Source organism: Centropristis striata, chromosome 7 (assembly GCF_030273125.1).
Source record: "Centropristis striata isolate RG_2023a ecotype Rhode Island chromosome 7, C.striata_1.0, whole genome shotgun sequence".
NCBI classification, from domain to species: Eukaryota; Metazoa; Chordata; class Actinopteri; order Perciformes; family Serranidae; genus Centropristis; species Centropristis striata.
This window is the reverse complement of record NC_081523.1, coordinates 22,865,806-22,890,841: the sequence shown is the minus strand read 5'-3', so window position 1 is coordinate 22,890,841 and position 25,036 is coordinate 22,865,806. Positions and strand designations below refer to the sequence as shown.

General features: G+C 35.4%; 3 protein-coding genes across 5 annotated transcripts; 2 read left to right on the top strand and 1 right to left on the bottom strand.

Moving 5' to 3' along the window:
• Positions 1-389: 389 nt before the first annotated feature.
• ostf1 (osteoclast stimulating factor 1) lies at positions 390-10,555 on the bottom strand. 2 transcript variants are annotated; one of them, XM_059337887.1, is made up of 10 exons: positions 10,413-10,555; positions 6,417-6,463; positions 5,789-5,839; positions 4,926-4,989; positions 4,742-4,795; positions 4,479-4,586; positions 4,118-4,167; positions 3,008-3,086; positions 2,626-2,724; positions 390-1,558 (listed from the first exon to the last, which is right to left on the bottom strand). In XM_059337887.1, the coding sequence occupies exons 1-10, from the start codon at positions 10,444-10,446 to the stop codon at positions 1,500-1,502; spliced, it is 645 nt and encodes a 214-aa protein (XP_059193870.1). In that variant the 5' UTR covers positions 10,447-10,555; the 3' UTR covers positions 390-1,499. The 2 variants fall into 2 exon arrangements, with proteins under 2 accessions (XP_059193870.1, XP_059193869.1); XM_059337886.1 differs by lacking the exon at positions 10,413-10,555 and adding an exon at positions 9,984-10,328.
• A 1,550-nt stretch (positions 10,556-12,105) lies between these two features.
• nmrk1 (nicotinamide riboside kinase 1) lies at positions 12,106-17,642 on the top strand. The gene is made up of 8 exons (XM_059337355.1): positions 12,106-12,265; positions 13,796-13,886; positions 13,970-14,018; positions 14,659-14,827; positions 16,040-16,111; positions 16,294-16,400; positions 16,525-16,608; positions 17,095-17,642. The coding sequence occupies exons 1-8, from the start codon at positions 12,237-12,239 to the stop codon at positions 17,103-17,105; spliced, it is 612 nt and encodes a 203-aa protein (XP_059193338.1). The 5' UTR covers positions 12,106-12,236; the 3' UTR covers positions 17,106-17,642.
• A 1,249-nt stretch (positions 17,643-18,891) lies between these two features.
• Positions 18,892-24,400, top strand: LOC131974862 (gamma-glutamyl hydrolase). 2 transcript variants are annotated; one of them, XM_059337352.1, is made up of 10 exons: positions 18,892-19,099; positions 20,172-20,227; positions 20,313-20,427; positions 20,959-21,009; positions 21,094-21,178; positions 22,097-22,235; positions 22,463-22,569; positions 23,087-23,180; positions 23,274-23,411; positions 24,167-24,400. In XM_059337352.1, the coding sequence occupies exons 2-10, from the start codon at positions 20,179-20,181 to the stop codon at positions 24,283-24,285; spliced, it is 897 nt and encodes a 298-aa protein (XP_059193335.1). In that variant the 5' UTR covers positions 18,892-19,099; positions 20,172-20,178; the 3' UTR covers positions 24,286-24,400. The 2 variants fall into 2 exon arrangements, with proteins under 2 accessions (XP_059193335.1, XP_059193334.1); XM_059337351.1 differs by lacking the exon at positions 18,892-19,099 and having other exon boundaries at positions 19,115-20,227.
• The last annotated feature ends 636 nt before the right edge of the window (positions 24,401-25,036 follow it).

The window sequence follows — 25,036 nt, the reverse complement described above, 5'->3', positions numbered from 1 at the left end:
GGTGTGAGAAGCTTTGAGTCATTCATCATAATCTCTTGAGTATGGCTGCTGTAATGCAGGAAAAATCTGAATCCTGACACAGCATTTCATTTTACACTTGCATCCAAAGGTTCCCTTGACAATTTTTTATTATGCTATTTACAGGGTTCCAACAGCTTTTATGAAGCAAATAAGCCAAGTTCAAGCACTTTCAAGGTACCTAAGCCAAATAAAATGAGCCTTTATCATCACATCTTCTTTACTATTAATGCAATTGCTAAAAATAATGTTTACAGCATCCTTGAAAGCATCCTTAATTGTTAAAATTAAGCATTTCAAACACTTGAAATCTTTAAGACGAACCCTGTATTTATTGTGGACTTTAAAAAAAAGTTGACTTAATGTGATACTTTAAGTTAAAAATATTTTATTGCAGATTGAAGAGAGAGCAGATAGGAATCTAGAACAAAATCTTTAAGAATTTCAAAACCTCAAAAGACAAAAGCATGTTCACAATGATAGACAATCAAAGAAACGCTTTCTATGTTACACAGATTTAAGGCACATCTTTAATATATATATATATATATATCTATATATATTTAAAAATTTGTCAGAAAGCAGCAATAAACCCAGAAATTTGCTCCCAGGATGGATATCACACCATCAAAAGCTTGAAAATGAAAGTAATTTAAAGTCTGTTTTACACAGGGTATTTTTTGTCAAACTATTATTACACTGAACTGATCTTTAATAGCAGTGGAGGTGTTTTGACACGGACCAAAATACATGCAGTATAGAGAGTAACAAGTGAGTTTTGTGATATTTCCTTAGGATTTGCTGCCCAAAAAGACAGTTTACAAACATATTCCCATATTAATCCCATTTTATGCGCATTACTGACACCCTTAATTTGACCAAGCAGATAACAAGAAAAAGTCTCACTGGGTCCCTCAGCACATCCAATTTACAGTGGAAATATTAAGGTTATATACAAATGTTGCATTGCTTCCCAGATGTACATCAACAGATCTAAATTGTGCCTTGTTGTGAGAGATAACATGTTTCCAATTCCTTTTGTAGTTCAGTATATTAAATGGAGCACTTAAACATAACTAGGCACAGACCAGATCAATATTTTAATCTGCACTGGCATTTTAATTCCCCAGGAGTTAAACACAACCTGTATGTTTGGAATGTGTTTCTTAGAGCGTTGGTCCTTTCTCCACTATAACATATATCCTGACTCTCAGTTCACAAGGTGCAACAGCCAAGACAAATCCCCTACAGGTGGAAATGCACTTGGCAGACGGTAAAACATCAATTCAATGCTTTGAAATTCACACTGATGCGACGCAGAGGGCCGAGGACTGAGGTGCTTGCACAAAATAACGGAACTAAAATGGAGTTACAGTTGGAAACAGAGCAGCAAATCCATTTTAGGTCTGTAATAAAACTCTCTGAGCTTCATGGCCGCCCAAAACCACAATGGAAGACAGTGATGTTTCAACAGCGCCAGCTCAGTCCGAGTCCTCATCGTCCAAATACTCTTCAGCGTTGCTGTGTGTGCGGGTGATGTCTGAAACAAAGGAAATGACAGTTAATGAGAAATATTGCAAAATTTCATTGCCGATATTCATTTGCAAAACCTCTGCAACTTAAAATATTATTGGCTAAATGTCTGTTGCATCTTTTGAAAAATTAATTTCCTATGGATGAGAGTTTTACATAATAACCCTTGCAATAAATGCCCTGTATAAGAATCTCATTCATGAATGCAACATGCAATACTTCTGTTTAATGTCGTTTACACATGACATAGGAAAAGGAAATGGATAAGGCATCATATCACAAAAATGAGTTGTCTACAATAAACCACCTAAAATGACAGTTCATAATTATATATCATGTGTCATTCGTAGGACAGAAATTTTATAATATTTACTGAATCATTTCTCAGGCACAAACACTACATTTACTAGCAATAAGCAAACATAACATTTAAAGCATATCATTTCTGCCTGCAAAGGCTCAGTCATGTTTTAAGCTCACTGGATTACACAGCCTGTTGATAAAGGTTTCTGTTAAAGGGACAGTTTGGATTTTTTGAAGGGCGGTTATATAAAGTATGTTAGGTATGAGGTTCAGTAGATGGCTCTGATCTAGTGTGATTTGGGTGTTTTAAAGAGTTAGTTCGGATTCACTAAAGTCACACAATAACACAAATAAATTAACCAATTGAGGCAGCAATAAACAATGATCTACTGTGTTCTGAGAGGTAAAATTAATGTATTTGTGAATGGAGTTTGGTGGCTTTGAAAAAAAAATATAGATGGATAAAAGGGCTTCAGTTCCCTGTCAGAAATAGCTGTCTGACGGCAAGGTAAAGTGTTGAAAATATTCTTGATTTAGGGTAGGCTCATCCATATATAGATTTTTTTCAGGCATGCCCACATCCACAACAGTACATTGCTTAGCTTCTTACTCCTGTCTGCTTCTCCAAACTGGGGGCATTCCGACTGCCATCTACTGCGGGTAATACACTGAATATGGATAAATACTTCACACTACTGAATATCATAGGTTCCTGGTGAGGCCTCAAGTGTGAGTATTGCGAAGCTGACCCCTAGTGGTAGCTGTACTTACTGGTTCCCTGCTTCCTTTTGAGAAGTGAGGCACATGTTGCGTTCGTGGCCATCTCAAAAGCCAGCTTATTCTCATTGTTCCTGATGTCTGTCCTCGGATCTGAAACAAACAAACATACTCACACCTAAAGACTAGAAGCTTCATACAGAAAGACACAAAGAATTTACACAAAGATGAAACTGCGTATATGAGGTTAACACAAAATGTGGACAGGGAGCTGGTTATCGTTTCCTTAATCTGGAACCACATATTCTCATATTAGGGTTTGATAAAAACTTTAATGGAGCTTTCTTAGCTTTGATGTCCATGTAAATAAAGAAGATGATCTGCTGGCTAATTTCTATTTCTTAAAGCTAAATTAAAGACATGGCTGGATACTCACTCTTGGTCAGCAACATTTCCACAATGTCAGAATAACCCTTCCAGGCAGCAGCGTGCAGAGCGGTGTCCCCAAGTTTATTCTGAAACACAAAGCATCAACATCAGCAACCAACGCCCTGAAAAACATCAACTGACATCTTCAAATTAGGATGTGTGACCACACCCGGAAGGTGTGACCCAAACCACAGCTATAAAGGACAAACAAACATACAGTGCCTAAGTGACGTGTTGGGCCATCATCAGAATCCAGAACAGCTTTAATGTGTCTTAGATGAACACAACTTTTCTAAAAAAATAATTTAATTAAGTGTCTAAAGACGGTGGTGGAGACGTCAGTCATCAAACCAGTAGGTGGTTTACTTTCATTTACAAAACCCTTCTTGGTCTTACACCCCCCTATCTGCATCACCTATTGCACCCTTTGTCTGTCACACACAATACCCGGTCCTCACTCTACATCAAATTAAAAATGCCAAAAACTTCCACCTCCATTTGTCTCACATCCTTTCAGTCGGCTGGATGTATATATATGTATGTATATACATATACTTCCTGTATGGAAGCAGCTCATTTATTCAGGTGTTTCTTCTACTGTCACCCATCTTAGAATATCATGAATAAATCAAGCATTTCTCGTACTGAGTTAGGATTTTCCTGTTCAGTGTTGTTTGAAGTAACAAGATATCTAAAACAATCTCTTTTTATTTGCTTTTCTCCACAGTTTGGACTGTAGATCACTCGTAGTAGGCCAATTAATCGGGCTGATTGATGTAATTTTGACATAATAGGCATCGGCCGATGTCCGCCCTCACAAGACAGATTATTTATTTATCATAATATTTCACTGAGCCAACGCCAGGGAAACTACCACACTTGTGTTCATTTATTATTTACTAAATAATATAGTAAGTTTTGTATTTAGAATTACCTGTAAACATGTATTTAGTTGATGATTTTTATGCATTTAAAATAACTGCACTGCAGAGAGTGCAGATCTACTCAAGCAAGCCAAGACAATGCAGACAATAACAGTGTTAAAATCAGCCAACAGCATCTTAATGTTTTTGACATGTTAGTGAATATATTTTCATGCCTGGATATGTTTTCTCACCTGCTGGTTGAGCTCCACATTGGGCTGGCTTAGCAACACCTCCACCACATCTGATACAAAAAGAAAAAAATAACTTGGAGCGACAGATTGAGTGACCAGTTATTGACACGTACCACGTAACAATCATGCAGGAACAATGAAGAACTGGAGCACTAATGTAGACCAAGTTCCTGTTTTTCTGTACTTTGCTTTTCGTGTTAAATAAATCTGCCAGGGAGTCGTAATTCACTCAATACAGTCACTGCCTCAAAAGGTCAGAACAATTGAGAGTGTTAAAAGAAACTGCCACTTTCTGGCTTTAATCCACACAATGTCCAAATCAAAGAGTAAATCATGTTTTTAACACCACAAACACTATTACCTTTATGTCCTCCATGGCATGCCCAATAGATGGCAGTGTTTCCAGCCTTATCCAGTCCGTTGATTCCAACCTTGTTTTCCAGACATTCCCTCAGCCAGCTCAGGTTGCCTGTTTAAATACACAAATATGCACATATACACACACAAAGCACACACATAAGTGAATGGAGAAGGCTACTCTTGTTGCACAGAGTGTAACAAAATGTATAACAGAGAGAATTGTCTCAGATGAAAAAAATTCAGACGTGTAAATAGTTGTTGCACCTCGCTTGGCTGCTTCATGCATTGGATTGTCAATAGTCTCTGCACGCTCAGCCACTAAAACAAAACAAAACAAGACCATTAGTGCATTATCTAAGATGCATTAATAAGCGGGAATTAATTAAAATTTAGTCACTGCATCCATGTAATGAAATTCAAAGTTGGTCCACCTATATCATCTACTGACCATAGTTACTTGGGATTAGTCCTGTCCTTCCTCGGCATGTCCCCTTCCACCAATTACTGTCACTCTGAGGATAACAGTAATGCAGAGATCTTTATTAAGAAAGTTAAATAAAATATTGTATATAAAAAATGTGGTAACATTTTATATTAGGGTACACATATTCAACATTATTTAGTTGCTTATTAGCATGCAAATAAGTAACATATTGGCTCTTAATTAGTCATTATTAAGTAGTTATTATTGCCGTTCTGCATGGCCTTATTATACAACCAGTAAGCCATTAACTTACTGGTTGTTTACTGGTTCCCCCAATAACCTCAGAATTATTGCTTATTAGCAGTAAGTAAGGAAGTTGTTGTATGAGGTTATTGAGGAAAAACTTAATGGCTTACTGGTTGTATAATAAGGCCATGCAGAATAAGGCATTAATAACTACTTAATAATGACTAATCAAGAGCCAATGTTACTTATTTGCATGCTAATAAGCAACTAATTAATATTGAATATGTGTACCCTGATATAAAGTGTTACCAAAATGTATTTATTATCTATTTATTTTATATAAATTATAGAATTCATATATTTATATAAAATATTGTTTATTTAAATAAAAAAACACAAAAGCAAGTAAGTAGAAAGAAACAGGACAAAGTGAAGAAAATATAAATGCAAGGTAAATAGTAAAATAAAGACGGAGAGAAAAATGCAGATGAAAGGGGAAAATTTTGGGAAATGGAAACACAAGAGTGCAACAAAAAACATTCCAAAAAGAGGAAGAAAGAGTGCAAATTCCGATGAATTCGGAATGTGAAATGAGGACTTGAAGAGGACGGCAGCAGCTACAGTTCAGAGGTTTTATTTACTGTGTCAGAGATGTACACGCAGTCTCCTTCTTCAAAGTACAGCTCGTCTGGCTGAAAAATAAAAAAACAAGGCAATGTTTCTTCAGGGTCACTTCATGCCTTCCCTTTTCTCCCCACTGAACCACCAACTGAAACAATCCTGACCACTCCAGTTTAATGTGGTTTAACCTTTAAACTGTTGGTAATAAAAGACAGATTAGAGACAAAGTTTGGTGGGTATGGAATTCGTATTTTCAGTTACATTTCAGTAATTTTATCTGAATTTATTTATCAATGTCACAACCAAATTACATTGTAGTATGGCTATTATTTCATCTGAATTCATTCATTTAGATTTCGTCCTATGTGTTAGCATATGACTTATACTAATCAATATTTCCACTGTAAAGTTAACAGGTTTGTTGGTTTGTGCTGAAATTACTTTCTAAAACTTTAAGTCACTCATAAAATACAGTCTACATGTCCAGAAATCTGTGTAACCATTTAAATGTACAGATTCATAAATCAAAATCCATGGAAAAGATATGTCAAAATATTCAATAATGAAAATATTTTTGAAAAAGGACTCAACAAATGGTTTAATCATCAAATATAAGATAAATAGTCCTAACAGAGAAAGAGCTCATACCGTTCTGGGCTCGAAGGTGAACAGTGCTCGGTACACCTTGACTTGGCCTAGTGAAGAGAAAACACACAGATTCCTTGTTAAATATTTGTTGACTGTTTGTGCAGAGTAATGAATGAATAAGAGTGATGAACAGAGCACATTGTCGTTGAAAATACAAATAGAAACAGTGAGGTGTAACCACACGCGCTGCCACTACACAGCCCTGCAGAGTAACCAGCTCAGTTTCACTACAAACAGCCTGCAGGAGAGCACATAGTGTAGCTTTAATGTGGTGGATTACTCTCATACAAGTGCAATAAATCAAAATGTGAACATCATCCATCAGCTCACTCTGCAGCCAATAATATGTCTGAGCAATGCAACGTGCACTTAGACACACACAGCTCCTGACTGCCTGTGTTCACTAAAACAGCTCTGCTGTATCCAACAACAATACACATTTTACATGTAGTGCAGGGACAGAAACACAGAGCTGGTTCTTGTGTGTGCAGCCCTGAGGTGGCTGCCCTCTGGGCTGGGGATGGCTCGCTGTCAAGCCTGCCGTTAGCTCCGCTGCTGGAATGCTACCAGCACAATTGTGGCCGTCAGCTGAACTAGTTCATGGAGACACACATATAAATATTTCTATAAACTACTGATTTCTGGGAGTTAACGACACCTGAAGTCATATGCAGTATGTTGTGCTGTATATTTACTACATACACACAGAGTTTAGTAAACAGACCAATGACTTGGCTACACTGAAAGCCAAAGGACCAGCTTTTTTTCCAATTAAAATCAATTTCAGGTTAAGGTGATGCAATTATGGTGATAAACAGCATTTTATCTGTTCTGTTGTTTAACTCTTGCTTTAGATTACTATTGGTTTGACTGTTGAAACGTTCCTCCTTAAGAAAGGAACTATACAAATGAAGATTATTATTAATATTGAAACTACTTGCATTGCTTCTACCTTTGAAACAATGTTAACCTGTTAAATAAATATACACAGAACAATAGGTTAAAAAATGAAGGATCTTCATGTGTAATAAAGATTTGGAGATTCATTAACAGCATTTTTCAGAACTGATGCTGACATACATGTGAAATGCATTTTATTCAGGGCACATAATGCTGTTAAATGCTGATTGCTTTAGCCAACAGGGCTAAATGTTGGGCTTTTAACTCCCCTCTGCCGTTATACTCAGGGTTTCTGTTCAGCTAACACACTGTCTTAGTGTCTGAGAAGGAGAGGAGCTGCACAGACCCAGCTCTGTTCAGCACAGCGAGCACGTCGACCCTGCAGGCCCGGTCATGTCGCTCTAAACACACAAAAGCCTGTGCAGACTGGTCCACGTTCTCTCTGCATTTTAAAGCCTCAGGCACATACTAGGATTCATTCTAGCTTTAAAAAAAAGAGAAAGAAGAAGAAAAATGTCCTCAGAGTGAGCAAAACATTGTCAGGATATCTTATTTGCGTATTGTTTTGATGATTCCCAGCTGTGTTGTTTCATTGCAAAAGCAACTCCAACAGCACGAGTCATGTCTGATCTTGGTGGTGATTCCCCATTCCTGCTCAAAGCCCAACCCAAAAACCTAACCATCAAAGCCTCTACAAATATGACACCAAGAGGCATCAGTACAGACAACTAGAGTAATTTACACCAGAGAACACACACAGATATCTGTTTTTGACCTCTAGATTGCTGGCTGACACAAAAACTGAGACCTAGTCTTCTTATAAAAGTACGGATTTGAAAGAAAAAGAAGGAAGCACAAAAAAAGAAACCTCAAAAGCCTGGTCCTGTTCGTTAGAGTACAATGATCAGGATGTATGACGCAGTGCACCTCAAAATAAAAGTATCATAGCACATGTGAAAAAGCTCAAGACTTCTTTATGTACCCACTGAAAAAAGGTTTTGCCTTCTGTTAAAGAAACATAACAGCACTGACATATCAACTGAAAGCTGATCATGACCCAGTAAAGCTCATGTAAGCAGTGAATTCTCAGCTGAAACGTAACCAATTAGATTATGCTTTGTGAGGGACTCGCTTTGCCTGATATTGCTGAATATTTCATATTACTTTCCCGCAGCACGCCAACCAGCCATCTGTCAGGACAGACGATCTCACCTGCCTTCACAGCCGGGTGAGGTGTCGTGGTGCTGACTCATTAATAAACATGAAAAGTATGAATGATAGTGACGTGTGCACTGTTGTGTTTTCACAGGGCCACAGCTAGCAGGCAAAACATGACAACCTGTACAGATGTCTGCTGATGTCAGTCATCATCTGTGACTTTTACAGATATTTAGATCATTTAGGTTACTCTCTGACATCCGGCGCTGACAGCTTTCGCATCAGATGTTTTCACTTTTCTTTTTTGCCTTTTACACATGTTGATGCACACGATGTGACCAGAGAGAAACATGGTTTAGTAACGTACAGCAAGCTAAGACTAATGTGGTCTAATATATAATCCCTGCAATAAATTCTACCTTCATAAACTTTATGCTGTTAAGTTTTTGCTCAAACTTTTTAAGAGAGGTGCTGATTGAACTAAAATGCTATTTTGGCCTGTTTCTAATATTTTGACCATCTTATTGTAATGTATATCAATATTGTTATACTAAATATTAGAAGCACCTCTCACTATAAAGGTAATAAAGTAAGCAGCATAAACAGCAATCTCCAAAATGACCATAAAGTTTATTTAACAGGTCTTTAAAAACAGTTTCAACAAAAGTAATCATGACAAGCTTCATTTATTTAGGATTTATTGCAGGGCTGTTGTATTAGACTGCATTAGGTTTAAAAAAGGAGAACCTAATTAGAGCCTGAACTATTTTATTGGCTGATAATGACACAGACATATTGGTACCACATGGTGCAGAAACCAATGTTTGGAGTGATTTAGAATTGGTGCTAGATATTTTTTTTTATTTTTTATTTTTTCTTAATCAAAATGGTCAGTGATCGACTGAAACTGAACATACAGTACCTGTGTTTATTTAGCTCACTTTATTTTTTATTTATCCTTTACTTTCTCAGTTTTCATTTTTAGAATTGTTTGACGATATAAATAATCTAATCAATTAAACGTCTATTACAGACTCTGGGTCCCGATTAAAGACAAGTCATTACATAATAATATTAAATATTCTTTCCTAAAGATATTTGTCTGAGAAGCAGCCTTCTGAGTACTTTTACTTTGGTATTTTGATCTTATAATACAAATTTCAATGGAAGCGTTTCAGTGTCGCAAGTCGTCTGGAAGTTTGGACTCGGCACCCAACAAGAACAACGTGTGCATGTGTGTGTGTGTGTGTGTGTGTGTGTGTGTTTTGCAAACTGAGTACCTAATTAAACTGGCAACTAAGCATACATTTTACTGCAAATGTCAAGATTTTTTGGTGCTTCCCACGTGTGAACTTTTTCTTTTTACACCTGCCATGACTTGTGACACCATCAGAAACAATCTACAGGTTTCCACAAGGTAAATGATATATAAAATGACATTTTCTATAAATCCACTTGACCTTTTTGGTGATTAATAGACACATTTCATAATCTCTGAGATGGAGTTACTAGAATAGCAGCACAGACTGAGCTTGCCGGAAGTAAAGGCTGATGTCACTGATCCTGCAGACTCACCATTACCTCCTAACCTACGACCTAAAGCCACTGAATGGTGATGGCACTCTCCCTGCATGAGTGATGGAAATAGGGAAGTCACAGAGGCCTGCTGCTGAGAGGAGGATCCCCTGTCAGTCAGCAGTGAAGGCACTTTTACAACACCGATGTAGTCCTGCACCACTCAGTAATAATGAATATAATGTGTATTGATATTAATCAGAGTTTGTGAGCTTTCTTTCCACTGAGTGATGACATTTTCACAGAAAGAACGACAGAAATCACTCACACGCTCCTGAGGTGCTCACCGTCCGCCCATCGATAGAGACAGAGCTGAAGTTTTGGCTCAGTTTAAACAACAAAGCCTCGTCGTGTGAGTCTTACCTGGCTTGGCCGGCTTGGGAGGAGGCTTCGACATTTGCAAGGCTCGGAGATAAAATAAAATGAAAACCGCTGTGTGGTATTTCAGTGACAAACGTCGCAGGAGTGTGAACTCTTTGCTATCACTGCCAATGAGGAAGTGCAAATAGCAGTACAGGCTAGGCGGAAAAGTCCAGCTGCGCATGCGCAAAATTAAACTCGTAATGCTCATCTACTCCTATGATTTATTCTCATTTTATTTTATTGTATTACATTACGCTACACCAATCATTAAAAAAGAAAACGGGGGATTTTATTTTATGTTATATTATTATTATTATTATTATTATTATTATTATTATTACCACTACTACTACAGCGATTTTCTTATTGTTTATCAATATTTATTAATTTATTCCTATTTCTTTATATTTCGCTAGTCTAACGTTTTACAATTAAAATGTTTTTTTATTTTTTTATTTTACAAACACTACATAATGTATTTATTTTTATTCTCTATGTGACTTTATCTTTATCTTATCATTTACATAGATTTATTCATATTTTGATAATATAATTTGATTTTACTATATGTTTTTATGTACATTATGTATTTTATGTTTGTATTACTTTATCTTATCATTTATTAAGACTTATTTATATATTGTAATGACATTTTTTCCATAATTTTTATGTGTTTTATGTAAACTCTGCACAGCGTTTTATTATAATGTTATATTATATTACTTTCTCTTATCATTCATCATGACGTACTTAACGCCTTAATTTATATTACAAAATTGTATTTTTGATTATGTTTAAGATTTTTGTGGTTGAAATTATTTTATTATTTTTTTAAGTTGTACCTCATTTTACACTGTTAGAAAGTCTTCTTTTTTTACTACTATAGTTTTAAACATAACTACACATAGGTGTGACTTTGTTTTAATGTTCTTGTATGTAAACCCTGAGCTTTCTGTACAGTGTTTTATTGTTATTTATTTATTGTATAATTTTATTTAAATTGTATTATACTTTTAGTGTTCTTTCAACAGAATTTTATTTAACTGTTACTTAATGGGTTTTTTTTCATATCTTTATTAACCCTATAAAGCCAAGTGTATCATATTTGATACATAAGTTTTTGAGACCTCTACATCATCAGTGTGATTTTTTTCCCTGAAAAACCTGATGAATACATGAATTGATGATTAAAAAAACCGAGCAACAAAAATACCAGATGTAACAAAAATGATTTGCTGGTTCTACTGGTGGATCTGTCATTGCTGCGTGAAAACTTCATATCAAAATATTTTGTATGTTTGAGGAAAATGTTAAAAGGAAAGTCAAAGTTTTATTTGGTTAAAAAGATTAGGTTTTATATGATTATGTGAGTTCAAGAAAAGCAAATTGTGAGCAACAAATTGCACAAAAAGACCTGATGTATCAAATATGATCCAAATTAAATTCATATATGAAAATTGATATTGAATTAAAAAAAAATGTTAGCCGGTTCAACAAACACTCCAGTTTTGAAAATTTAGAATTTTCTGGCAATTATTTCACTGTTCAGGCTTTATAGGGTTAACAATGAAAGAAATACAGGCATTCAGCATACTGTTACTTAATGTTTTTTTCAATGGGCAGGTCGTGAGTGACGTAGCGGGTCCGTCAGCGAATCACGAGCGTCCAATAGCGGAAAAGCGTGAGTGAGTGCAGACTTTTTGCAGCAGAGTTGTAACCGCTAACATGCCTGTGTACTAATGACATCTGCATGTATGCTTTTATTTAGATTTTATCAGTTTTATGTATTCATAACTTTGCAGGGAGCAGCCACATTTAGCTCAAATGAAAACACTAGTTGTCGGAGTTGGCGGGTAAGTAACATGGATTTAAGTCGTGCGAAAGATGCCTTTTATTGTTTTTGTTGGTTGGTTTTGCCTGCACATAGCCTGTTGGACTGTAGGTTATATTTTGCATGCTTCAGTGTTTCACACCACAAGAGACATAAAGTGAACACAGGATCTTTAACCTTTATGTACAATAACACTCATACTGTGATTGATTCTGAGATACTTTGGTGGTGTGTTGTGGTAAATACAGGACAAGACAACAGGTCACAGAAAGGCACAAGAAATGCATTAGCCTAATTGTAATTAAATTACATTTTAATATTGGCAGACATACATGCATTGGGGGCAGGGGCCTTCAGATCAACACAACATGTGACCACCATGTGGCAGATAAGACTGATAAGAATTGGTTACTTTGCAGAGAAAAGTCACATGTTTATCAGAGTCCTGAGTCTGAGATATAATGAATGTGTCCAGCTTTTTGTTTGTTCTGACCACATTAAATCACTGTACAGGTGTGCATGTAAGAGTTATGAAAATGAAGGGTTTGAATAATAACAGGCTTCTAAATGCCTGAAATTGTAATTGTTTTCTTTGCATTCATAGTTTGTAAATGCAAACATTCAGTAGAAGTGGCACACGGATATATCTTAATGTTCCTAATGACAAATTAAGTGGCCCATGTCCAGCAGACAGAGGTGTAGAAAATGAAATCAGGATGCTTGATGAAAATATGTCACCGACATGTTGCATTTTCAATAGATTTAGTGCAAACAGTTTGTAGGATTTCTGTACTTTGGTTTGCAATATTTACTTACGTGACTTGTCATGTTCAAACAATCAGATACCAGGTTTCTTGGCTCTCTCTGGTTTAGAGTGTATTGCACTTCTGAGTGTGGTGTGGTTGCACGTCTTACAACCTATGCTTACAACATGCAGCTGTGATGTCACAGTGTGCTGACGACAGGCTGACAGATTTTTGAGGCTGATATGATATTGACATTTGAGAATTTAAAAAATTATGCGAACAGATTGGCTGATTTTTATTTCTCTACTACACAATGAACATATAGTTGATTAGAATATATTCTTATCTAGTGTTTTTAAGATAAATAGATAAAGAATAAAGTGAAAGGTTACTCTTCTCTGTTTTTAACCAGGAATTAATCACTAAAACAATGCCGCTCTCCTCAGCTTTGTGATGCTGCAGACAGATCTTCATTTTCCGTAAAATGAATAAAAGGTTCCTGTTTTTTCCAATGAGATTCTTAAATGTATTTTTTGTTTAAAGAAAAGTTGTTATCAAGATCTGTATCGAGCATGTAAAAAACACAAACATTTCGGTACTGCAATATCTTACTACGGCCTGATACATGCCAACACTGAAATATCTGCAGTAAATTAATGTCAGCTGATATATATTTTGACTTGAAGTGCATAATAATCTCCATCAAGAAAGTTGTAGATTTCAGTTAGTCTACAAATTTGAAGCAGGTGAATAAAATAAGTCACAATTCCAATGTAATCTGTGCAGAAAAACTGTTTTTCTCTCAGGATGACCAACGGAGGAAAATCTACTCTCTCTAGAAGTTTGCACGAGCTGATGCCCAACAGCTGTATCATTGCACAGGATTCATATTTTAAGGTAGAATGCTTTAAATGTAATTTTGCCCGCTCTGCTGGAAATTTGGGAGCTTGAATAACCACAGTGGATGCTCTTTTTTTCAGAATGACTCTGTGGTACCAGTGGACAGCCATGGGTTCAAGCAGTATGACTGTAAGGACACTTTGTTTATTTCGTCATAACGTTCATCTATCAATTCAATTAATTTATCTGAATATTGTGGGTAGATTTCTAGATGAATGGATGGAAGCAGGGGAACAGCTACCATTAAGGACACTGAGGTCATGCCTTAGTATTTTTGGGGGGGATTTTGGAGTTTTGGGGATCTGGGGAGGTGGTGAAAATGTGCAAATGGTCGGTATGAAAATGGCTTTTTCAAATATTTTTTTATAATTTAATACTTTTAGACCAAGAAATATTTTTTTTAAAGATTTTTCAGTGGAAGATTTCTCCTCCATGTTGAGAAATAATAATGTATGTATACAAATAATAGTTAATTGAACAAATAAAACAAAAATATCCTAATAATTAAAAAGAGAACAGGACTGCAACTGATTATTCATTGTTTTTTCAATAAGTGTCCTTATAAAATGTTATATAATTGTTAAAAAATATCAACTACAATTTCCATTTAAATGAAAATAATATCTTCAAATTTGAGAAGCTTGAACCAGAGAATGATTGGCACTTTGCTGATAAATCACTCACATGTTTCATTTTATTTAGTATATTAATAAAACATGCACTTTTCTGACTGGGCAAAGAAAATCCTTCTCTCTGCATTCTGTTGAAGTGCTCGATGCGCTCCACATGGACACGATGATGAGCGACGTCCTCTCATGGCAAAGAGATCCTGAGTCGTTCATGAGGCAGCGAGGCCTGAACTCAGAGCACGAGACACCCTCAGCTGATGAGGAGGTGTATGTGCTCATCGTGGAGGGCTTCCTCATTTTCAACCACAGGTACACCAGGGTAGGGTGTAAAAGGGTGTAAATTTTAGTGTCTGGCTGTAAAAAATATTTCTGTTAAATTTTGGGGTCTTTGTTTTTATCCTTGTGGTATCGAAAATGGTATCGAGTTGAAAATTTTAGTATCGTGACAACCCTACACCAGGGAGGCTTTAGTGAAGTTACCATGTTTATTTCAGTCATTATTTAACTTTTATTTTACACACCTATAATTTTCGAGAAAGTTCCTTAGAACTATTTTACTTGCTACTAAATTATAAAAGCAAAGCGAAATTGGTCTTACAATTAAACAATTCTAATTGCTTCTCAGTGAAAATGATATATGCACTGGACAAAGATAAATGTCGTAAGTTATTACGACATGTGTTACGTATGTGACATATGTTAACTATGTTACCAGGAATAAATAGACAAAATCATAAAAATATGTAGTTATTAAGTGTATTTGCAATTATGTTCTTCAGGTAGAGATTACCACTTAAATTGTTCCTTTTTTTTTTTAGAAAGTAACTCTTCAGTTATGATTTATGTCTTACCATAAGGGCTAATTGTTCCTTGGGTTTTATTCAATTATGTATGTATGGTGCATGCAATCCTGTTTACTATTCATTTGATATTTAAGCATTATTTTAAGACCTTTTAAGGGGCTAATATACGTTTTACATTTTTATATTATAAAATATATTGTAGTATTTTTTTAGGTATCATAAAGCAGCACTGTTTTAGCTTTTATGTGAAGTTATTTGAAATTGGCCATGTTTAGCAGGCAAGAAAGGAGGAGAATCCCCCCCAAAAGGTGAGATGAACTCCACAAAGCTAAAAATCTCTCTGTTAAAGTCTGATTTTCAGACTAATCAGAAAACATTATTTTAATACATTCCTTTAATGACAGATGTTAAATTGTTCTGCATTTACTGCAGTCAGAGGCAATAATTTAAATCCAGTGACAGATGAGACAACAGTCTCTCTGTTTGAACAAACATCACTATGAAGTGTAGTGGTAGCAAATCATCTGATGTCAAAATCACGTCAGAGAAGAGATGAGACGCTTTGTTTTGAATCAAAATTTTGAACTGAGTCATGTTGGTTTTGAAAAAACTGACTCTTCAGAATGAAACAGATCACTTTATTATCACTACAGTATAATTTTGTGGTTCAAATTACTGTAAGTGATAGATTTTTTGTGTGTGTGTTTTACCTTTCCAGGCCTCTGAATGAGCTGTTTTACAAAAAATACTTCCTGGAAATACCTTACGATGCCTGCAAGAGGAGACGAAGGTACCAGGTTTTATAATAAATAGTCTATCTCTTCTGTTTTACCTTTTTAATGAATTTGGTCTCCATTGAATTCATACGTTTTGTGTTAAAGTGGCAAGTGTTAAAACAGAAAGCAGAGAGAGAGCAAGAGAAAGAGAAGGTTTACATCTTCATGTGTTTGCCTATGTTGCTTTCTTTGACAGTTCGAGGATGTACATGCCTCCTGATCCTCCTGGATACTTTGACGGACATGTGTGGCCGATGTACCTGAAAAACCGGCAGGAGATGGAGAGCATGGTGTCTGGAATCGGTGAGTGTTCTGTCAAAGATGCCACAAGTAGGGCATGTTATTTATTTCAAGCAGTTAAGGTATTTATATGACTAAGACCTAAAATAAAAAAATAAAAAACAAATGATGATGATTTTTTCCTCAGTATTTCTGGATGGACTGAAGCCAAAGGAGGAGCTGCTGTCTGCTGTGTGTGAAGATGTTTGTCAGGAAATAGAAAGGCTCAGGGGTGAGTTTCTAAGGATTTACTATGTTTAATGTTATCCAGGATATTTCTGGAGCTGTCTTACAATCAATCATAATTTGTTTTGCAGCTGTGAGTCAAGTTTCCCTTGCACATTGCAATGTGGGACAAAGTGTATCCACAGCACACTCATACTGCATAATTACATTTTATTGTTTAACTTTTGTAGTTTGCAAATAGTAGAAACTTGAAACCTGCTAGAATTATTGCTAGTATTGACTTGGGATATGTTTGTCTTGTAGCTTGAATAGATTATTATGCTTTAAAGAATAACATCATAAATTGAAGCCAGCCAGTTGCAAACAATATTTAACAAAAACACCAAAACAGCAAAGTATCTAACAACTTTATATCAAATCTGTGTTTTCTTTGTCAGTTGTGAATTTCAAAGTATGATTATTAAAGTGATATTAGAGAGACTAAGAGGCTAAAAAAAGGCTTCTCATTTTATGTTGTGTATTTTGTTTGCAGAGAAACACTGACATGGTTGGAGTTTTATTTGTTTAGCTTTTGAAGAGGGGGACAGCTGCTTCCATGGATGTCATGAAGGTTAATTTTTGAACCAACGTGTGACTGAAAGGACCAAACCAAGTATTAATGTCTATGTAATATCTATAATAGTTAATTTTGCCAGAAAGAGCTGTGGATGAGTATTAACTGATGCTGTAGCACATAAACTAGTTCAGCTGGAGGCTGGACAGACATTCACAGTGAAGCTAATGATTTTACAGTGATGGACAGTACTTTAAAGTTCGGATGCACTCTCAGAAACCTCAATATGAGACGTTTTTGCTGTTTTTTAAAGCTGCAGCTAAATATAGCTGATGATTATACAATGTTTAATCTTTTACTGGGTTTTTATTTTATTAATAATGTACATAGGATGTTTGACTTTTATTTTTTAATCTAACCATACAACTCGTGATGTAACTCAAGATGTGCATCATAGCTAAGTATCAGTTTAAAAGATGTTCTCAGTCATTTCTGGATAGTACAAATATTAAACAATAATCATTGCATACTGTGATTTGGTGAGCATCTTTTTTTTGTGAGAAAATATAGTTATCTATACAACTGGGTGCAATTTGTCTCCACCTGGTGGTTCAATCTGATAAATTGGAGAAGGCAGATTGACCAACTTTATATTATTCACTGCACAGGCTTTATTCAACTCTCATCAACAGCTAATAATGAGGAAAGACAAGTCACCTAGTCTCTTTTTTCTGGACCTAGTCTCTATGAAGTTGCCCATATGATTCTGATGAGTCAAACTGAAGCTCAGTGGTGGCTCCGGCCCTCGCCATCTTGACAGTGTCTGACTTCTCCAAACTCCTGACTCCTACAACAGCACCTGTCTTCAACTCAAAGTGGCCAAGCCCTTGTTCATGCATACCTTTAAACCTTAATATAAATGCAATTGGTGAATTATAAAAAAATGCAGTCCCCTTACAGTTGTCATGACGGTGAAAAGTAATTAATAGAGACCAAAACTGTAGCCTTGCTGTAAACATGTTAATTTCTGCACTTAAAATTGCCGTTTTAGCATGGGAGTCTATGGTTGATGGACTCCCTTTTGGAGCCCGCCTCAAGTGGCCAGTCAAGGAACTGCAGTTTTCACAATTCCACATTGGCTTCACTTTAAAGCTCAGGAGTCTGCCACTTGATCACAATTTTTACACAACTGACACATTTTTATTTTATTTTTTAAATATGTTATTATTATCCTCATGAAATCAACTTAAAATGTGTCTGCAATTAGTGTAAACTCTTCATGCCCCAAGGCCCCTATTCACCCTCCACCCCAAGCAGACGCCATCTCTGTGTATTGTTCACACAGCAAACAACACATGGCAGCTTTATTATATGCAGAGACCCACAAAAAAACCACCTACTATACTGGAACAACATTTCATGGCATCAGATTTTGTGTATGTCGGCCTCACTGTCATTGGATCAAACAAAACTTTATTCAGTAATGTGCACCATGTGAACAGAATATTAACTAAATTTAAGAAAAGGTGTTGAAACTAAATAATCTCTTTTACAATCCAGGGCCTAAACATTAGCTAATAATGCAGGACCAATTTATATTGTACTTCAATGGTGCAACATATTAATCAAATTGCCACACTCAACTGACATGCAGCCAATCTGGGACTCTCTGGGCTTGTGGAGGCCTGTCATTGAGGTTGAACCCAACTTTCCCCTTTTGGTAATCCAGCCTTTGTGCACAGCTTGAAGTTATTTTGTATATTTAATTCTAAAAAAGACTGAATGACTACAGCATACAGGATTGTTTCGTGTTGGTGTTCTACCAGCACCCCCACATATTGTCACTTAAGCTTAAACTTTTTGCTGATTTAAGTTATTCTGGTGTTGCATCTTGATTTAACTTGGAAATAGAGACTGAAACACACAGCAGCATTGAACTGCCAAATCTACTTCACACAACCTCAACCTGGGACAGACAAGGCTGGTAACTTCCTATAGCTGATTGAACTCGTTTGTGATTGGTCAGCCTGCTATTTCTGAAGAGCAGACTGCAGCTGCTAACAATAACAGACAGCTGAATCAAACTTTTTTGATTTAAGCTGAAGCAATCAAATTATTTCTATAGTATGTGTATACAATAGTATGTGCAGGATAACTTAAAGCAAGTGGCTAATTATTGCATCAAAAAGACCTCTGAATAATTGTCCATGCAGCTCTATGGTCTTATTTGGTTTATAGGTTAATTTATGTTTAATTCATTTGCCATCAACATAATCTTGAAATAAGACAGCTGTGAACTTCCTTTTACCCCCAAAAAATACATTTTCTTTCTTTCGTCTCCTTCTGTTACCTTATCTGTGTAGAAACCTCGTCTATTATCATAACTGCATTGCAAGTGTTTCATAACTGATGTGTGCTATATATGCACACGATGAAAACCGAAATACAACTGATGTTCAGTCATTCATTTAAAAAAAGACAGAAACCCCTGATGTCTTTGTCAGTAGTTTGGCCTTAGAGTCTGTGCACACCTCTGCAATGAGCTTTCCACCTTTAAAAGCCTATATATAGAAACCTGCTTTCATTTTAAGACTCAAACCTGTTTGACAGCCCTTTGAATTCGAGTGTGAGTGTGAACCAAGAGCTGCTTTCTTAAATGCTCTCATGCAATTTCTAGGAACTTTATTGCAAAACTATCCTGTGATTAATAAAGTTGACATTGCTTCCCACACACTAAATGATAAAACTTTTCGCAAAAACTCCGTGCTGTCAGCAGAATATTTATGTTTATGTCAGCAATCAACTGGTCTAACCGGCATGTGCAGTGGCGGAGTAATCACATGAAAATTTGGACATTCCTTACTTCCTTGTGCAAACTATATCCTCTTTAACTCGACGTATATAAGCCTGCTGCAGCCTCTCTCAGGAAACAACACTCTCTGACAGCCTCATGCCTTTTTAATCGCTAAATTGACTGGAACTTGAGGTGAAAACATGTCCAAGACAGGATTTTCAACTGGTGTGTGGTTGTTTTTTGCCTGCTGCTTCTGTTGCAGCAAAGCTATGCCAACTAAAGTCAGCCAGGAGGCTGTGAACGACAGGCCTGTGATTGGTGAGTGAACCAAGTTTAGTTGATACAAACATTGTAAAAATAGAACAAACACCTGCTTCATTGTAGCTGTGTTTTTCTCCCACAGGCATTTTGACTCAGATAGTTTCAGATGAGCTCATGAAACCGTTCGGGAAGACCTACATACCTTCCTCCTATGTGAAATTCACTGAGTCTGGGGGCAGCAGAGTGATGCCGATCAGGTGGGTTAACTCCTCTTATGTTGCTTACAAGGGTAAAATGTCATATCATGCTTTTTTTTTTAACTCTTAGTTATACATTTTATCATCTACTGTCTTTTTATTGTCTATTTTTATGGTCTATTTGCCACTTTTTTCTTATTATAAAGCACTTTGAGCTTGTATGAAAAGTGCTATATAAAACATATTTTATTTGACTTCAGTCTTTCGCTATATGATTTGTCAATAACAGCAGCTAGGAAACAAACTGGAAATTATGGATGATATAGAATATAATTATATCTAGTAACACTCACTTTCTTAATCTACAGAATAAAAATGTCTTTTGAGATTCTTTAATAAGCATCAGACTAAAAGATGCAGCATGTTTGGAACTACTATCTATGACTACTACTAACTACTGTTATGTTTACTGCTGCTTTTGTGGAGAAAGAGGAAGTGGATCTGTTACCTTCTGACTTTTGTGCTGTCTAAACTTTATACAATAATAATGTAAGGAGCCATGTTTTGTTTTGTTTTGTTTGTCCTTCACAGATTGACTCTTACGACTGCTGAATATGAACAAATCTTCAGGCAGATAAACGGGTGAGCTGCATCACTATACATGAAAATACAATTACATTTATATGTAAAATAAATGCACTAAACACACTCCAACTGTCTGTTTAGCTTGCTGTTAATTGGAGGAGCAGCAGATTTGCAGACGTCAGACTTTGCCAAAGTGGCAAAGATTTTTTACCAACTTGCTCTGAAGGTTTGTCCAGCAGAACCTTTTTTTTTCTTTGTATCTTTTTAAAAATGATTACAGTATGTGATTTTTTATCTTTTTAAATTGGCAGAAAAGAAACAGTAAATTTACTCATGTATTGAGTTGAAGTACAATTTCAATTCAAAATCTGCATCTAAATAGGACTGTTTATGCACTTATTTTCATTTTTAAGACATTTTTTTACCATCAATTTCAAGATGAAAGTTTAAGATTAAGTGAATAATTAAACATTTTATCCATTACATTAAAATAATTGCAGCTATTATACTTATTTTGCATCCTTACATTTTTCTGGCAAAAAAATACAATAAGCTCTTTGATGGAGGGTGAACATGTGGTGAAGTACAATCAAATCTCCACCACTGAAACTGTAGAAAAGAAAAGAACTGAGTAGCTTATTATGACTTTTATTATCAAGTTATATTTTCCATTTTGTTTCTCATTATTGACATTATTGACGTTCATTATATGTCTGTGCCATGTAATTTCCTTATTGTAAAGCACTTTGTGCTGCATTTCTCATATGAAAGGTACTATTCAATAAAACTGTATTATTATAATTATAGTTAAGTATAATTAATTAACCAGCTCCAACTTTTAATTACTTGTACTAACATTCATCCATCAGTAATTTAATACTCTGAATGGACTCAGCTTTGCACTGAGGATTAATATATTTTATATTAAAGTGCAGTTGATTGTTAACATCATTGTACTTTTACCTACATAAAAACATAAATGTTTGAATATAGAACATTTAATTATTAATGGAAATTATCTTCTTTTTTTGCCACAGACTGAACAGGGTTTTGTCCTGATATTGTGAAAAAGAGTTTCAGTGTTGCTTTATTGTTTCTAACAAAATAAAACCAACAACATGTTTTTACTCTGTGTGTGTTGCAGGCCAATGATCAAGGAGACTTCTTCCCCATCTGGGGCACATGCATGGGCATGCAGCTGCTGACTGTGCTGGTGGCCGGGGAAAATCTGCTGGAAAAAGCCACAGCTGAGAACACCCCCCTGCCCCTTAACCTGACATCAGGTCATACTTTACTGCAGAATTGTTGATATCTTAATGTTTTTTTATTTATTGCATTCAGGGAATATGTTCTAAAGACATGGTGTTCTGCATTTTCTGGAGAGCTGCATGTACTGAATCATACCACTTGGTGTCAGTAGAAGCATGTGAATGTAAAAGTGTCATTGTTTGATGATACCTATCTGTTAAGTATGGTTGTGTTCTAACATGCAGTATATATATCCCTGCAGAAGCCACTTCTAGTCGGATGTTTGAGGGTTTCCCCAACGAGCTCATGAGAGCTTTGACCGAAGAACCTCTGACTGGCAATTTTCACCACTATGGAGTTGCAGTTAAGGTACAGTAAACACCTCTGGTGATCAGTCACTGTGTAGCATGTTTCACTTCCTGTTGGGATTTTTTAAGTTATTGTGCTGAGAAATAAAATTTAGAAGCCTTGTGTGCATTGTGATTTCAGTCCCATGAGACTGAAACTTTGAACGGGACATACTGTAGAGACATTGATGTATAAATGAACAATCTTCATCAAGTATAACTTCAAAAACATTGGTGCTCAGCTTGGCAATTGGTTTGTGGTAGTTTGATTCATTATGTCCTTTAAGTTTCAGCTGGTATTAAGCTTATATGGTGCATATTTCTAAATGTATTTGTGTTTAATTCAATTTGCAGAAAGCACAGGAAGAGGTTCACATAAAAAAGAACAGAAACAGACTAAAAACAACACAGTAAAAAAGTTATAACAACCAATATCAAATAACTTCACTGATGCAGAGAAGTAAATATTATATAGGCTACATTACAGAGCATTGAAATAATAAATATAAAACATTATTATTATGTTCAATGTTTTTCAGACTTTTCAGGAAAATGAGAAGCTGCAGACTTTCTTCTCTGTGCTGTCTACAAACGTTGCTGAGAATGAAGTCCACTTTGTCTCCACCATAGAAGGTTACTAGATTATTTATATATTCATTTAATAAACTTAGAATCATCCCTCTGTTAAAGAGTTGTAATATGTTTGTTTTTTTTCCTTCCTGCCAGGTAAAAGATATCCCTTCTATGGAGTACAGTGGCACCCAGAGGTGAATCGTTTTCAGTGGAATAGAAAGGGGAACATTCCTCACTCCGCTCATGCTGTTCAGTTATCTTCTCTGCTGGCTGAGTTTTTTGTAAATGAAGGTAAGATAACAAACACACAATATATCAACAACAATTATTACAATATTAGATATTACATTTGGTTGAGGGTTATTCTGAAACATACTGCGAGACAAGATAGATAATATTTTCTCTATTGAATTTCCAGAAATATCACAATCTATATTGATATTGAAATAATAGTGACACAACTAAAGATCTATTCATATTTTTATTAACCTAAAAACAACATCATTTTATGATATTGTTATTATTATTATTATTATTATTATTATTATTATTATTATTATTATATCACACACACATATATGGCTCCAGCAAATAGTTTGTCCGACCACCTGCCATAAGTGGACTTTGTCGCTCTTCATACTCTGTCACCGGACCTCCTAATTTTCTTTTGTCATAATTACTATGGCTGCTTAACAACAAACTTAAATATCTGTAATAATAAGCTGCTTGTCCAAACAATGGACAATATGGATATTTTTTTATGCGCTGTCTATATAAATTAATATTGCAGTATAAAATCATATATACCTTGATCTGAGATACAGCATCGAGAGACAAAGTAAGGTCTTAATTTAGCCACAATAGAAAAAGAGGAGAAAGTAAAATGAATCATGAACAATAGCAAAAATTCAATACCAAATAAGTATTACACTGAGCCCTTCTGTATCCTGCTCTATCCAATTTCCCCACAGAGATGATTCATCTATTGTATTCAGCTCACTTATAATCTATTGTAATCACATGTATCTCACTTCTGCTTTGTTAAGGAAGGAGAAGTTTACATCAGTTTGACAATCCAGAGGAAGAGGACTCGTTGCTGATTTACAACGACACGCCTGTCTACGCTGGAAACTTCACAGCATATGAGCAGATCTATTTCTACTGAGCGGCTCCGTCTGTGTGTCCTGCTGTGTATACACACTTACATGTCCAGACATAAAACAACAAAACACTTTATTTTGTAATCACAGCTAGCTATAAACAAATAATGTGCTGTCATTTCCAATAAAGTGCTTTTTTCCATAAATAAACTCTTTGTAATATCTTTGTAACTTTTTGTAATTTTGAAGATAAACACCTTTATAGTAAAACATCCAGATAGATCTGTAAGTGAAAGCCTTAGAGACTTTTACATTGACTTCTCTTCCTTGTCAAACTTGAGATTAAAAGTCCATTATTGACCTGGGAAACAGCAGCTGGCAAAACAATCTCACACCACAATGTCCCTTCAGTATTTCCAAGGTCAGGAATGAACCTTCAGTCTCAAATAAAGGCTTCATTCATTCATTATTTCTCCAAAAGAATTTCATTTCTGGCTTTGAAACAGCATTTAGACCTTCAGGCAAGAAAATCAACTTTACAGAGAATGTAAATGAAAAGTCAACTGAATTAAAAGAAAGGATAATAATAATAAATAATAAATAAATAAAAAAATAATAATAATAATAAGAAGATGCCTTTAGGTTTATTTTGAGGCAATTCGATTGTGGCAGTTTGCAGAGTGGCCTCGGTGAAAATGTTAAATTAAGTTTTAATGTTAAGCTTAGCTTTTGTTTTAATGTTAACACCTTAGAATAAAAAAATATATATATTTTTATGTGTCATAAATGAATAAAGACAATCCATCAATTGAGGAA